Source organism: Somniosus microcephalus, chromosome 12 (assembly GCF_052327205.1).
Source record: "Somniosus microcephalus isolate GS21.2 chromosome 12, FLI_Smic_1.0, whole genome shotgun sequence".
In the NCBI taxonomy this organism is placed as follows: Eukaryota; Metazoa; Chordata; class Chondrichthyes; order Squaliformes; family Somniosidae; genus Somniosus; species Somniosus microcephalus.
Genome location: NC_140998.1, coordinates 9,477,362 through 9,493,355, shown reverse-complemented (window position 1 = coordinate 9,493,355; position 15,994 = coordinate 9,477,362). Strand labels below are relative to the sequence as shown.

At 48.6% G+C, this 15,994-nt stretch overlaps 1 protein-coding gene across 3 annotated transcripts in view; it reads right to left on the bottom strand.

Moving 5' to 3' along the window:
- mthfd1b (methylenetetrahydrofolate dehydrogenase (NADP+ dependent) 1b) overlaps positions 1–15,994 on the bottom strand; it is a 105,480-nt gene that overhangs the window by 68,694 nt on the left and 20,792 nt on the right. For all 3 annotated transcript variants that reach the window (XM_086002572.1, XM_086002571.1, XM_086002570.1), the window contains exons 5-7: positions 11,870–12,006; positions 9,980–10,080; positions 2,984–3,120 (exon numbers count right to left, since the gene is read on the bottom strand). In XM_086002572.1, the coding sequence (XP_085858698.1) occupies positions 2,984–3,120; positions 9,980–10,080; positions 11,870–12,006 (375 nt within the window). The remainder of the gene's footprint in view (positions 1–2,983; positions 3,121–9,979; positions 10,081–11,869; positions 12,007–15,994) is intronic.

Genomic DNA, 15,994 nt, shown 5'->3' with positions numbered 1-15,994 from the left:
GGGGAGGGTGGGATGGAAGAGTAAAGGGGGAAAAGACAATCTATGTACTAAATAAATCCATGGAATTTTTTTTATTTATTCTCGGGATGTGGGTGTCGCTGGCAAGGCCGGCATTTATTGCCCATTCCTAGTTGCCCGGAGAAGGTGGTGGTGAGCCGCCTCCTTGAACCACTGCAGCCCGTGTGGTTTTGATACACCCGAGTGGCTTGCTAGGCTATTTCAGAGGGCAGTTAAGAGTCAACCACGTTGCTGAGGGTCTGGAGTCACATATAGGCCAGACCAGGTAAGGGCGGCAGATTTCCTTCCCTGAAGGACCAGGTGGGTTTTTACAACAATCCGACAGTTTCATGGTTACCATTACTGATACTAGCTTTTTATTCCAGATTTATTTAATTAACTGAATTTAAAATCCCCGTGGTGGAATTTGAACTCATGTCTCTGGGTCTGGATGAATAGTCCAGTAACATAACCATTGTGCTACTGTTCCCATAAGGTCTACTTGGTGGTTCAGAGAAACCAGCTTGCTGATGCCACCTGGTAGTGGAATTAGGAATGAAGCTTACCTCATTACTTGCAGTTTATAGACACAGACACATTTCTATATGTGAAGGAATATTCTCCACTTGCCTGCACGAGTGCAGCTTCAACAACACTCAAGAAGCTCGACACCATCCAGGACAAAGCAGCCCGCTTGATTGGCCCTAGAAATGGAAGTGGCCCTAGAAATAGTAGATGCATTGCTGGTCATCTTCCAAAATTCAATAGACTCTGGAATAGTTCCCATGGATTGGAGGGAAGCTAATGTTACCCCACTGTTCAAAAATGGTGGTAGACAGAAAACGGGGAATTACAGACCGGTAAGCCTGACATCAGTAGTGGGGAAAATGCTAGAGTCCATTATAAAAGATGTAATAGCAGAGCACTTGGAAAACAGTAACCGGATCGGACAAAGTCAACATGGATTTACAAAGGGTAAATCGTGCTTGACTAATCTACTGGAATTTTTTTGAGGATGTAACTGGTAAAATAGATAAGGGAGAACCAGTGGATGTGGTGTATTTGGACTTTCAAAAGGCTTTCGATAAGGTCCCACATAAGAGATTAGCGTGTAAAGTTAAGGCACATGGGATTGGGGGCAAGGTATTGACTTGGATAGAGAACTGGTTGGCAGACAGAAAGCAAGAGTTGGAATAAACGGGTCTTTTTCCGAGTGGCAGGCAGTGACTAGTGGGGTACCGTAGGGATCGGTCCTTGGACCCCAGCTATTCATAATATATATTAATGATCTGGACGAGGGAACTAGATGTAATATCTCCAAGTTTGCAGACGACACAAAGCTGGGTGGGCGTGTGTGCTGTGAGGAGGATGCCGAGAAACTCCAGTATGATTTGGACAGGTTGGGTGATTGGGCAGAAGCACGGCAGATGCAATATAACGCGGATAAATGCGAGGTTATCCACTTTGGTGTCAAAAACAAGGCGGCAGATTATCTGAATGGCAATAGATTGGGAGAAGGGGAAGTGCAACGAGACCTGGGCGTCCTTGTGCACCAGTCGCTGAAGGTAAGCATGCAGGTGCAGCAGGCGGTTAAGGCGGCAAATGGTATGTTGGCCTTCGTAGCGAGAGGGTTTGAGTACAGGAACAAGGATGTCTTGCTGCAGTTGTACAGGGCCTTGGTGAGACCACATCTTGAGTATTGTGTACAGTTTTGGTCGCCTTATCTGAGGAAGGATGTTCTTGCCATGGAAGGAGTGCAGCGAAGATTCACCAGGCTGATACCTGGGATGGCAGGAAGGACGTATGAGGAGAGATTGGGTTGACTGAGCTTGTACTCGCTGGAGTTTAGAAGAATGAGAGGGGATCTCATTGAAACTTATAAAATTCTAACAAGACTAGACAGACTAGATGCAGGAAGGATGTTCCCGATGGTCGGGGAGTCCAGAACCAGGGGTCACAGTCTAAGGATACGGGGTAAGCCATTTAGGACAGAGATGAGGAGGAATTTCTTCACCCAGAGAGTGGTGAACCTGTGGAATTCTCTACCACAGAAGGCAGTAGAGGCCAATTCATTAAATATATTCAAGAAGGAGTTGGATATATTTCTTAAGGCTAAAGGGATCAAGGGACATGGGGAGAAAGCAGGGACAGGGTACTGAATTTGGATGATCAGCCATGATCGCATTGAATGACGGAGCAGGCTCGAGGGGCCGAATGGCCTACTCCTGCTCCTATCTTCTATGTTTCTATTGGCACACCACCCACCACCTTAAACATTCACTCCCTCCACCACCGGCGCACCGTGGCTGCAGTGTGTACCATCTACAAGATGCACTGCAGCAACTCACCAAGGCTTTTTCGGCAGCACCTCCCAAACCCCCGACCTCTACCACCTAGAAGGACAAGGGCAGCAGGCGCATGGGAACACCACCACCTCCAAGTTCCCCTCCAAGTCACACACCATCCTGACTTAGAAATATATCGCTGTTCCTTCATCGTCGCTGGGTCAAAATCCTGGAACTCCCTCCCTAACAGCACTGTGGAAGCACCTTCACCACACGGACTGCAGCGGTTCAAGAAGACAGCTCACCACCACCTTCTCAAGGGCAACTAGGAATGGGCAATAAATGCCGGCCTTGACAGCGACGTCCACATCCCATGAATGAATAAAAAAATACACCATTACTGCAAAGATAGCAGCAGTTCAAGAAGACTGACCACCACCTTCTCAGGGCAGCCAGCAATGGGTCTTTGCCAGCTTTATCCACAACCTTTCTTTCTTCGAACCCCTTACCCCAGCAAGCTCATCAGAGTCAGTGACAATCTCATTGGCTCTTCCAAGGCAAGGCTCCGCTCCGCTCTCTGCTGCACCCGAGCCCCCATACGACAACTAAGCTTCACGACCTTCCTTTCCTATTCAGACAAGAGCTTATCCAAGCACGTTTAAACGTTTCCCGCGATCGTCGATGGCAGCGGGCCCCCTTACCTCTCCCTGGAGGTCGGCCGTCTTAGAATGGCACGTGGTTACGGTGGCATTGTTCCACACCAGCAGGTCACGCATGGGAGCGCCGACGATCTTGCTCCGTCCGATAACGACAGCCTGGGAGCCCTCCATCTTCACACCTGCAACAGAGAAAGACAAAAAGCGTTCAGTGCCAAAAACAGCTGTTAAATTACTGCTGCATTTCGCAATCAAACTCTAAAAACTTAGAAACATACAGCACAGAAAGAGGCCATTCGGCCCATCGTGCCTGTGCCGGCTCTTTGAAAGAGCTCTCCGATTAATCCCACTCCCCTCTGCTCTTTCCCCATAGCCCTGCAAATGTTTCCTTTTTAAGTATTTATCCAATTCTCTTTTCAAAGTTACTGTTGAATCTGCTTCCACCGCCCTTTCAGGCAGCACAGTCCAGATCACAACAACTCGCTGAGTAAAAAAAAATGTCCTCATCTCCCCCCAGGCTTTTTTGCCGATTATCTTAAATCTGTGTCCTCTGGTTACCAGCCCACCTGCCAGTGGAAACAGTTTCGCCCCATCTGCTCTGTCAAAACCGTTTATAACACCGCTATTAAATCTCCCCTTAGCCTACTAACTTCACCACTACAAGCTCCTCATCTGAGGCTTTTCAGCATGGCTGGGGACACAGCAGCCTGGTGAGAGCAGCACTGACAGAGCGGCCCCCGTGGGCAGACTGCTTGTCTGCCCTCCCAAAAAGTAGGACAGACAGTGCGACACCCCACAGTAAACCCCGAACCCCACTCGAGGCTCGAATGGCTTTGATCGCACACCATTCAGACCTGCAGTGCTGCCCAAGCTTAAAACATGAATGCCATGCTTACTAGAGCAGGTCAGAGGCTGGGTATTCTGCGGGTGAGCGACTCACCTCCTGACTCCCCAAAGTCCTTTCACCATCTACAAGGCACAAGTCAGGAGTGTGATGGAATACTCTCCACTTGCCTGGACGAGTGCAGCTCCAACAACACTCAAGAAGCTCGACACCATCCAGGACAAAGCAGCCCCTTGACCAGTACCCAATCCACCACCTTAACTCTCTCCACCGGCGTACCGTGGCTGCAGTGTGCACTATTCACAGGATGCACTGCAGCAACTCGCCAAGGCTGCTTCGGCAGCACCTCCCAAACCCGCGACCTCTTCCACCTAGAAGGACAAGGGCAGCAGGCGCATGGGAACACCACCACCTCCAAGTTCCCTCTCCAAGTCACACACCATCCTGACTTGGAAATATATCGCCCGTTCCTTCACCGTCGCTGGGTCAAAATCCTGGAACTCCCTCCCTAACAGCACTGTGGGAGTACCTTCACCACACGGACTGCAGAGGTTCAAGAAGGCAGCTCAGCACCACCTTCTCAAGGGCAACTATGGAGGGGTAATAAATGCTGGCCTTGCCAGTGACGCCCACATCCCGAAAAAACCACATCTATAGCAGCAGTGTCGAAATTCCATGTTCCTGGTTACTTACATCGTTGAGCTCTGTGGGCCACATATAAAGTAGGAATGGGTGCTCCTATTAATTTGCATACATCTCGGGCTGCCAATACGAACAAACCTTTGCTCAGATGGTGCCAATAAAAGTGCCCTAAATTGTCTAGGTATCTGACCTCATAAGTGGTTGCTGGTCCAATAATGACCTTGCTTAGCCTCAACACCAAAACCGTTCAAACTATAGTAGTTAGACATAAGAAATAGGAGCAGGAGTCGGCCATTCAGCCCCTCGAGCCTGCTCCGCCATTCAATAAGATCATGGCTGATCTTCTACCTCAACTCCACTTTCCTGCACTATCCCCATATCCCTTGATTCCCTTAATATACAAAAATCTAATCCATATATAATTCTTAAGACACAGCTATCAGTAGAACTTTATCTGGACATTAATACAAAAACAAAATACTACGGTGCTGGAAATCTGAAATAAAAACAGAAAATGCTGGAAACACTCAGCAGGTCAGGCAGCATCTGTGGAGAGAGAAACAGAGTTAACGTTTCAGGTCGATGACCTTTCGTCAGAACTGGAAAAAGTTGGAGATGGAACAGATTTTTAAGTAAGTGCCGGGGCAGGGAAAGGGGGGAGGGGAGGAAAGAACAAAAGGGAAGGTCTGTGATAGGGTGGAAGGCAGGAGAGATTAAAAGACAAAAGAGATGATGGTGTACGGCAAAATGAGATGGTAATAGGACAAGTTAACAAACAAAAGATGTCATTTTTTGAGGATGTAACTGGTAGAATAGATAAGGGAGAACCAGTAGATGTGGTGTATTTGGACTTTCAGAAGGCTTTCGATAAGGTCCCGCACAAGAGATTAGCGTGTAAATTTAAAGCACATGGGATTGGGGGGAAGGTACTGACTTGGATAGAGAACTGGTTGGCAGACAGGAAGCAAAGAGTTGGAATAAATGGCTCTTTTTCCGAGTGGCAGGCAGTGACTAGTGGGGTACCGCAGGGATCGGTGCTAGGACCCCAGCTATTCACAATATATATTAATGACCTAGACGAGGGAACTAGATGTAATATCTCCAAGTTTGCAGATGACACAAAGCTGGGTGGTCGTGTGCGTGAGGAGGATGCAGAGAAACTGCAGTATGATTTGGACAGGTTGGGTGATTGGGCAGATGCATGGCAGATGCAGTATAATGTGGATAAATGCGAGGTTATCCACTTTGGTGGCAAAAACAGGAAGGCAGATTATTATCTGAACGGCAATAGATTGGGAAAAGGGGAAGTGCAACGAGACCCGGGTGTCCTTGTGCACCAGTCGCTGAAGGTAAGCATGCAGGTACAGCAGGCGGTTAAGAAGGCAAATGGTATGTTGGCCTTCATAGCGAGAGGATTCGAGTACAGGAGCAAGGATGTCTTGCTGCAGTTGTACAGGGCCTTGGTGAGACCGCACCTTGAGTATTGTGTGCAGTTTTGGTCACCTTACCTGAGGAAGGACGTTCTTGCCATGGAAGGAGTGCAGCGAAGATTCACCAGGCTGATACCTAAGATGGCAGGAATGACGTACGAGGAGAGATTGTGTCGATTGGGCTTATACTCACTGGAGTTTAGAAGATTGAAAGGGGATCTCATCGAAACCTATAAAATTCTGTCAGGCCTGGACAGACTAGATGCTGGAAGTTCCTGATGGTCGGGGAGTCCAGAACCAGGGGTCATAGTCTAAGGATAAGGGGTAGGACATTTAGGACTGAAATGAGGAGGAATTTCTTCACCCAGAGTGGTGAACCTGTGGAATTCTCTGCCACAGAGGGCAGTTGAGGCCAATTCATTAAATATATTCAAGAAAGAGTTGGATATATTTCTTAAGGCTAAAGGGATCAAGGGATATGGGGAGAAGGCAGGGACAGGGTACTGAATTTGGATGATCAGCCGTGATCTCATTGAATGGCGGAGCAGGCTCGAAGGGCCAAATGGCCTACTCCTGCTCCTATCTCCTATGTTTCTAAGAAACAGGAGCAGGAGTCGGCCAATCAGCCCCTCGAGCCTGCTCCGCCATTCAATAAGATCATGGCTGATCCAATCTTGGCCTCAACACCACTTTCCCGCTCTCTCCCCACACCCCTCGACTCCCTTGTAGCTCAAATGTCTGTCTATCTCCACCTTGAATATATTCAGTGACCCCGCCTCCACAGCTCTCCGGGGTAGAGAATTCCAAAGATTTACGACCCTCAGAGAAGAAATTCCTCCTCATCTCCGTCTTAAATGGGTGCCCCCTTATTCTGAAACTATGCCCCCTAGTTCTAGATACCCCCACTGGGGGAAACATCCTCCCTGCATCTACCCTGTCAATCCCCCTCAGAATCTTAGATGTTTCAATAAGATCACCTCTCATTCTTCTAAACTCCAATGAGTATAGGCCCAACCTGCTCAACCTTTCATCATACGTCAACCCCTTCATCCCAGGAATCAACCTAGTGAACCTTCTCTGAACTGCCTCCAATGCAAGTATATCCTTCCTTAAATATGGAGACCAAAACTGTTTGCAGTACTCCAGGTGCGGTCTCACCAGCGCCCTGTAAAATTGCATCAAATCTTCCCTACTTTTATACTCCATACCCCTTGCAATAAAGGCCAACATTCCATTTCCCTTCCTAATTACTTGCTATACCTACATGCTAACATTTTGTGTTTCATGTACAAGGACCCCCAGATCCCTCTGTACCGCAGCATTTTGTAGTGTCACGCCACTTAAATAATAATTTGCTTTTTCATTCTTCCTTCCAAAGTGGATAACCTCACATTTTCCCACATTATACTCCATCTGCCAAATTTTTGCCCACTCACTTAACCTCTCTATATCCCTTTGCAGACTCTGTGTCCTCACAACTTGCTAACCCACCTATCTTTGTATCATCAGCAAATTTGGCAACAGTACACTCGGTCCCTTCATCCAAGTCATTAATATAGATTGTAAATAGTTGAGGCCCCAGCACTGATCCCTGCGGCACCCCACTAGTTACTGATTGTCAATCGGAAAATGACCCGTTTATCTCGACTCTCTGTTTTCTGTTAGTTAGCCAATCCTCTATCCAATCTAATATATTACCTCCAACCCCTTGTGCTCTTATCTTGTGCAGTAACATTTTATGTGGTACCTTATCGAATGCCTTCTGGAAATCCAAATACACTCCATCTACTGGTTCCCCTTTATCCACCCTGTTTGTTACATCCTGAAAGAACTCTAGCAAATTTTTCAAACACAATTTCCCTTTCATAAAACCATGCTGACTCTGCTTGATTGTCTTATGGTTTTCTAAATCTCCTGCTATTACCTCCTTAATAATGGATTCCAGCATTTTCCCAATGACAGATGTTAGGCTAACTGGTCTATAGTTTCCTGCTTTCTGTCTCCCTCCTTTCTTAAATAGTGGCGTTACATTTGCGGTTTTCCAATCCACTGGGACCTCTCCAGAATCCAGGGAATTTTGGTAGATTACAACCAATGCATCCACTATCTCTGCAGCCACTTCTTTTAAGTCCCTAGGATGCAGGCCATCAGGTCCAGGCCTTTAGCCCCATTAGTTTGCCTAGTACTTTTTCTCTAGTGATAAGAGATTGTTTTAAGTTCCTCCCTCCCTATAGCCCCTTGATTATCTATTATTATTGGGATGTTTTTAGTGTCTTCTACCGTGTAGACCGATCCAAAATAATTGTTGAGTCTCTGCTATTTCTCTATTTCCCATTATTAATTGCCCAGTCTCATCCTCTAAGGGACCAACGTTTACTTTAGCTACTCTCTTCCTTTTTATATACCTGTAGAATCTCTTACATTTTTTTGGTCATCCTTTGCTGGTTTCTAAAAATTTCCCAATCCTCTGGCCTACCACTAATCTTCGCAACATTGTATGCCCTTTCTTTCAATTTGATACCATCCTTAACTTCCTTAGTTAGCCACGGATGGTGCATACTTCTCGTAGAGCCTTTCTTTCTCACTGGAATATACCTTTGCTGAGATTTATGAAATATCTCCTTAAATGTCTGCCACTGCTAATCTACCGTCTTGCCCTTTAATCTATTTTCCCAGTCCACTTAAGCCAACTCTGTCCTCATACCTGTGTAATTGCCTTTATTTACGTTTAGGACACTAGTTTCAGACCCAAGTTTCTCACCCTCAAACTGAATTTGAAATTCTACCATGCTATGATCACTCTTTCCTAGGGGATCCTTTACTATGAGATCATTAATTAATCCTGTCTCATTACACATTACCAGATCTAAAGTAACCTGCCCCCTGGTTGGTTCCTCAACGTATTGCTCTAGGAAACCATCCTGAATACACTCTATGAACTCGTCCTCAAGGCTACTCTTGCCAATTTGATGTGTCCAATCTATATAATTAAAATCGCCCATGATTATTGCAGTACCTTTCTTACACGCCCCCATTTGTTCTTGATTTATACACTGTCCTACAGTATAGCTACTGTTAGGGGGCCTGTATACTACTCCCACCAGTGACTTCTTACCCTTACTATTTCTTATCTCCACCCAAACTGATTCCACATCTTGAGCTTCCGAGCCAATATCATTCCTCACCACTGCAGTGATCTCATCCTTTATTAACAGAGCTACCCCACCTCCTTTTCCTTTCTGCCTATCCTTCCTAAATGTCAAATACCCCAGAATATTTAGTTCCCAGCCTTGCTCACCTTGCAACCACGTCTCTGTAATGGCTATCAGATCATACCCATTTATTTCTATTTGTTATATACTACTCCTACCGGTGTTTTCTGCCCCTTGTTATTCCTTATCTCCACCCATACTGATTCTACTTCCTGATCTTCCGAGCCAAGATCCTTTCTCGCTACTGTCCTTGTCATTCTTTATTATCAGGGCTACTCTGCCTGTCTTTTTGAAACGTCAAGTACCCTGGAACATTTAGTTCCCAACCTTGGCCACCGTGCAACCACGTCTCTGTATTAGATCAAACCCATTTATCTCTATTTGTGCCACTAGTTCATCTATCTTGTTACGAATATAGAAACATAGAAGATAGGAGCAGGAGTAGGCCATTCAGCCCCTCGAGCCTGCTCCCCATTCAATGAGATCATGGCTGATCATCCAAACTCAGTACCCTGTCCCTGCCTTCTCCCCATATCCCTTGATCCCTTTAGCCTTAAGAAATATATCCAACTCCTTCTTGAATATATTTAATGAATTGGCCTCAACTGCCTTCTGTGGTAGAGAATTCCACAGGTTCAGCACTCTCTGGGTGAAGAAATTCCTCCTCATTTCTGTCCTAAATGGCTTACCCCTTATCCTTAGACTGTGACCCCTGGTTCTGGACTCCCCGCCATCAGGAACATCCTTCCTGCATCTAGGCTGTCCAATCCTGTTAGAATTTTATAAGTTTCAATGAGATCCCCTCTCATTCTTCTAAACTCCAGCGAGTATAAGCCCAACCGACCCAATCTCTCCTCATATGGCCTACTCCCGTTCCTAATTCTTATACTTTTGTATCAAATGCTGTTCCTACCGGTCTGTTTGATCAGCTCCAGGCAGCCTTTGGGTGTACAGGGGATAAAGCAGTCGCCCAGGTCTCCTCGAGCCAGCTTCCCTGCGTTGATGCTGGTTAACCTGGAAGGAACAGTTAGTCAACACGGGTGTTAAAAAAAACTGTATCTACTGCGAATCCAATCCACTAGACCACCCTAAAACCACCTCACAAAACACCCATCATACAGGCGCACACACAATCTGTAGCATCCAACCCTGTTGGGGCAGTTAAAGGTTCTCGGCGATACACCAGAGTGTGCCATCAGAATTCTGGCACACCCGCCATCTCTTCTCTTCCTCCCCACACACTATTCCGTGTAGAGGACCCCCCACACCCCAACATCACCTTCTCAGGGCAACGAGGGGATGGGCAATGAATGCCGGCCTCGACAGCGACACCCACAGCCCGAGAAGGAATTTTTTTTAAACTGGAGCCGCTCTACTTTAAGCATCAGTGACCGCAACTGAGCACTGATCCAGATCTACGCCATTCTGCCAAAATCCTCAGCTCAGCCTCCAGTCATCGTCCTGTTGCTCAGGTGGACGGAAAAGTCCTGGGCCCAATATTTATCCTTCAACCAACATCAGTAAAAAAACATTATCTGGTCATTTATCTAGAACTAGAACTAGGGGGCATAATCTTAGAATAAGCGGCTGCTCTTTCAAAACTGAGATGAGGAGAAACTTCTTCACTCAGAGGGTGGTAGGTTTGTGGAATTTGCTGCCCCAGAAAGCTGTGGAAGCTACATCATTAAATAAATTTAAAACAGAAATAGATAGTTTCCCAAAAGTAAAGGGAATTAATGGTTACGGGGAGCGGGCAGGAAATTGGACATGAGTCTAGGTTCGGGATGGTCATGGCCCTGTGGGTAGTGGAGCGGGCCCAGGGGCCGTGTAGCCTGGTTCTGCTCCTACTGTGTTCTAATTCAGTGTTAGATTTCAGGAGATGGTTTTATTCCTGTTCCTGGCTGGGGTGGAGATCGCCTTTACAGACGGTAAGTACTGTAGAAAATACAGGGACAGAGTGATCTCCTGGAAGAATTTCGATCGCCTAGATGGGTCGGAGAGGAATTTCCCAGATTTTTTCTCCCAAATTGGCCATTGGGTTTTTTATCTGGTTTTTCGCCTCTCCCGGGAGATCACATGGGTTCGGGTGGGATGGAGAGTGATAGAAGATTTGAAGTTAGGATCAGATCAGCCATGATCTTATTGAATGTTGGAGCGGGCTCGAGGGGCCGATTGGCCTACTCCTGCTCCTATTTCTTATGTTCTTATGCTGTTTGTGGGAGCTAACTGTGCGCAAATTGGCTGCAGCGTTTCCTACATTACAGCAGCGACTACACTTCAAAAAGTACTTCATTGGCTGGTGATCATGAAAGGCGCTGTAGAAATGTAAGTCTGTCTTTCTTTTCTCGGTTATAATGGAGCAGCCTGGCACTGAAGGAGATTCTAACCTGGATTCCTACAAGCACTTCATTTTTCTCTAAGAAATGGGGAGCGCTTTGCACCAGATACTCCCCCCCCCCCCCCCCCTCACCCCCGGGACTTCATGTCCTCTTTATCTGTTAGCTCAGAGGGTAACTGTGCCACTCGGTGTAGCGCAGAGCCAGAGAGATCAGGAAGATCCCGGTTCGATCCCCACTTTACTGACTCCAGCTGGGGCACCGATTGGGGAACAACAAATGTTCAGGGCTCGGGGGAGGGGGGTTGCCCACTTCTGGATCAGTACTTGGATACGCACCTGAAGTGCCGAATGGCCTCCTTTTGTGCCGTAAATTTCTATGATTCCATCACTGGTCAGTGACCCCTGCTGGAAAGCACGTGAGCTAGAGTGCATCCCACGACTTCCGCAAAAGCCCTCGATCCTTACCCGTCGACATCCTTCTCAGGGGCGACTGCATTCGTTACTTTTTCAACATCGATTGGGTTAATGGAGTCCAGCGGGAGCTGAACGATGAGTCCGTGCAAAGTGGGGTCCTCGTTAATGCGGGTGATCTTACTCAGCACCTGTACAGGTCAAGGACAGGCCAATCAGCAAGATGTTGCAAATCTAGCCAAGAGAGAGAGGCATCCCGAACACACACCGCCCGGGATCACTGTCCCACAGCATTCCTGAACACACTCTGCCCGGGATCAGTGTCCCACAGGATTCCCGAACACACTCTGCCCGGGATCACTGTCCCACAGGATCCCCGAACACACTCCGCCCGGGATCAGTGTCCCACAGGATCCCCGAACACACTCCGCCCGGGATCACTGTCCCACAGGATCCCCGAACACACTCCGCCCGGGATCAGTGTCCCACAGGATCCCCGAACACACACCGCCCGGGATCACTGTCCCACAGGATTCCCGAACACACTCCGCCCGGGATCACTGTCCCACAGGATCCCCGAACACACTCCGCCCGGGATCAGTGTCCCACAGGATCCCCGAACACACACCGCCCGGGATCACTGTCCCACAGGATCCCCGAACACACTCTGCCCGGGATCAGTGTCCCACAGGATCCCCGAACACACTCCGCCCGGGATCAGTGTCCCACAGGATCCCCGAACACACACCGCCCGGGATCACTGTCCCACAGGATTCCCGAACACACTCCGCCCGGGATCAGTGTCCCACAGGATTCCCGAACACACTCTGCCCGGGATCAGTGTCCCACAGGATCCCCGAACACACTCCGCCCGGGATCACTGTCCCACAGGATTCCCGAACACACTCCACCTGGAATCAGTGTGCCACAGGATCCCCGAACACACTCCGCCCGGGATCACTGTCCTGTAAAATCCCGCCCTTGAACCTGCCACTCCAGCCAGCACTCCACAGTGCTCCCCAACAGTGTTTTAAACATAATCAGCAGCAAATAAAGAGGATTCTTTTTCTTGGATATGAGCAACCTTTCCTGCCCTCTCAGGTGGACGTAAAAGATCCCATGACACTATTTCGAAGAAGAACAGGGGAGTTATCCCCATTGTTCTGGCCTCAATCAACATCACAAAAACAGATTATCTGGTCGTTATCACATTGCTGTTTGTGGGAGCTTGCTGTGCGCAAATTGGTTGCCGTGTCTCCTACATTACAACAGTGACTACACTTCAAAAGTATTTCATTGGCTCTGAAGCGCTTTGGGACGTCTGAGGTCATGAAAGGCGCTGTAGAAATGCAAGTCTTTTTTCAAAGTGCCTATGGCCTGAGATTGGAAGAAGGGATCAAATGTTAACAGCTGAGTGAAAGCACAAGATGGAAAGATACTTAACTGCCAATTAAATTCTGTAATTGGCAGCAGCAGACCACTTATCTCATTACCCTCTGAGCTGGGGAACGAAGGAACAGAAAGTGGAAACCTTTAGTAATGTGACCTTGGAGTGGCTTTTGCACAGAACAACCCTTTTAGCTTAGAAAAAGGCACATCAAATAAGGTGTCAGAGTTTGTGTGGAGTTATCTTAAGAACAGAGAGACCTGGGGGTATGTGCACAAATCGTTGAAGGTGGCAGGGCAGGTAGAGAAAGCAGTTAAAAAAGCTTACGGGATCCTGGGCTTCATAAATAGAACATAGGGCTGGATGTTGTCGGTGTGGGCGGGCTGGGGCGTGGGCGGGCTGGGGCGTGTCGGCGCGGGCGGGCTGGGGCGTGTCGGCGCGGGCGGGCTGGGGCGTGTCGGCGCGGGCGGGCTGGGGCGGGTCGGCGCGGGCGGGCTGGGGCGGGTCGGTGCGGGCGGGCTGGGGCGTGTCGGTGCGGGCGGGCTGGGGCGGGTCGGTGCGGGCGGGCTGGGGCGTGTCAGGTGGAAATCGTGTCAGGACCCCGACTCCGAAGTGAAGTGGGAAAAAGTGTGATTTTCCCCTAATTGGCCAATTGATTTCCTGCATGTGGGAACCACTGGCCCAATGAGTCTTTTCATACAGAAAGTCGCCTCCGATGACGTCATCAATGCTGTTGGATTTAAGGCCTGCAAGCAGCCTTGATTCTTCTGGAGACTGCAAAGGCTCTGCAATTTGTATGAAGGAGTTGAATTGTGGAAAATGTCAACGATCAAGCAAAAGTGTGCTCCTCAGTTTGATGAGCCCTCCCTCCAAGCTCTGGTGCACGGAGCCAGCTGTAATAAGGAGGTGCTGTTTCTTTCCTCAGGGAGAAAAAAGCCACCCCAGCAGACAAAAGCTGTGTGGCTACAAGTGACCCAGGAGGTCAACACCATTTCAATGAGCCACAGAACCTGGCTGCAATGCAGGAAGAGGTTTCATGACCTTCTCCGCACCGGAAAAGTGAGTATGACTTTCCCATCACCCTCAATCTGATCCCCATCGCCTCTCCTCACCAGCACTCTGCTTTGCCAACCTCTTCCTCCACATCCCACCTAACACTTACATCCCTGCACCCTTACCCATTCCCTCTCTCTCTATGGTCACATTCACTTAACTATTTGACCATGTAGCCCTCACACTTCCTATCACTGATGCCATGACAACAACTACTTACAACACACAGGGAGGGTCCTTTGTATCCTTCGAAGCATCTATGCTATGCATTCACTACACTCGCTCCTTCCATGGTCCATGGAGGAGCTCCGTCGCAAGGGTATTGAAAACATGGTCATTGTTCAGAATAGAATGACATCTCTTGAGGAGCGATGGTCAGCTATTGGGCAAACAAATCAGGCCTTCATGCAAGTCCTCTGGAGTAGGACTTCCAGTGCAGAAACGGGTCCACATGGCCTCCCTGCAGTGCAGCAAGGTGCTGTCAAGCCACTTGCTACCTCTGAAGTGGGGCTGACCCATGAGAGGGATGTTGGTGGCAGACAAGTGGGGGCTCCGCTCCAAGCGCTCACACGACCATGCCACAGCAAAGCCCTCAGAGCCCCACCAGAGTCCTCACCCAAATGAGATGGGCGTCTCAGCCCCTGCACAGCCGTAGGAGCAGCAGACTGTTGGCGAGCCCGCACAGGTTCGCCACCCCAGAGGATACCCACCAAAGGTGTCGAGACAGGAGCAGCAAGAGAGCGAACAAAGGGCCTCCACATCTGCTGAAGCCACAGGGGAAGCACCACGTAGGAGCACGTGTAAGAGGAAGATAAAGCACAAGTAGTCACAAGGGTAGTCACTTGGGTGCTGTGTTGTTTTGTTTTTGGACCAGCCATCATTGTGATTGTATTATAAAGTGTTTTGATGGCAAACTGTTGAAGTTGTGGCCTGTGTCATTTCGCAAATGGGACTTTCACATTGAGGGCTTAGGGAGCCTTGCAATTATCAGAATGGTGGTCAGAGTGATAGGATTCCGTAGGTTCTTCTCCATTGTTGATGATCTGGTAAGGAGGAGCGAGACTAAAGTGCTCGATCGTGCAGACTAAGCAAATCTGGCCAGGATGAGTGCATCCCGGGCAGCAATATGGTGGCGCTCTGGCGCCTTCTGGCCTGTGCATCTTCAGGTGGGTGACTAGCAGCTTGGCGCTCCTGTTGATGTTCCTGCTGTTGCTCATGGTTCTGCTGCTGCCGTGGCTGGTCTTCATCCGAATCTGATGTCCAGGAGGAAAGGAATTAAATGGTTGCCATGCTTCTGGTATATGCCTCAGTTGAGGAAGTGCTTAGTCAAGGTGGGGAGAGGGGTTTCCAAGGAGGTCAGGCTCCAAACTTCCACAACACTGAGTATGCCTGCTAAAAGTTCCCCCAGACCTGAAACAACAAAGTTCTGCCACCTTCAAATGATCATCGGTGAAAACTCCTTTGTAATGGTGGAGCTGCAGCTGTTCGTAAGCAATCCACTTGTGAGGTCGCCAGGATTATCTGGCGTGTTCCAGAGGAGGCGTGTAGGATGGGGGAGATGTGTTAAAATCGGAAAGGCCTCTCAAAATGGGATTATAGAGGCAATTAGGTGGTTAAGGGCCTTAAGGGCCTATCCCACCTCTTGGAGGCGGGATGGAAAGCGGGTCAGAAAACACGCACTTGGGAAAATTGCTCGGAGGCAGGAACAGGCCCACCCGCCAGTTTTGGCGATTTTAACA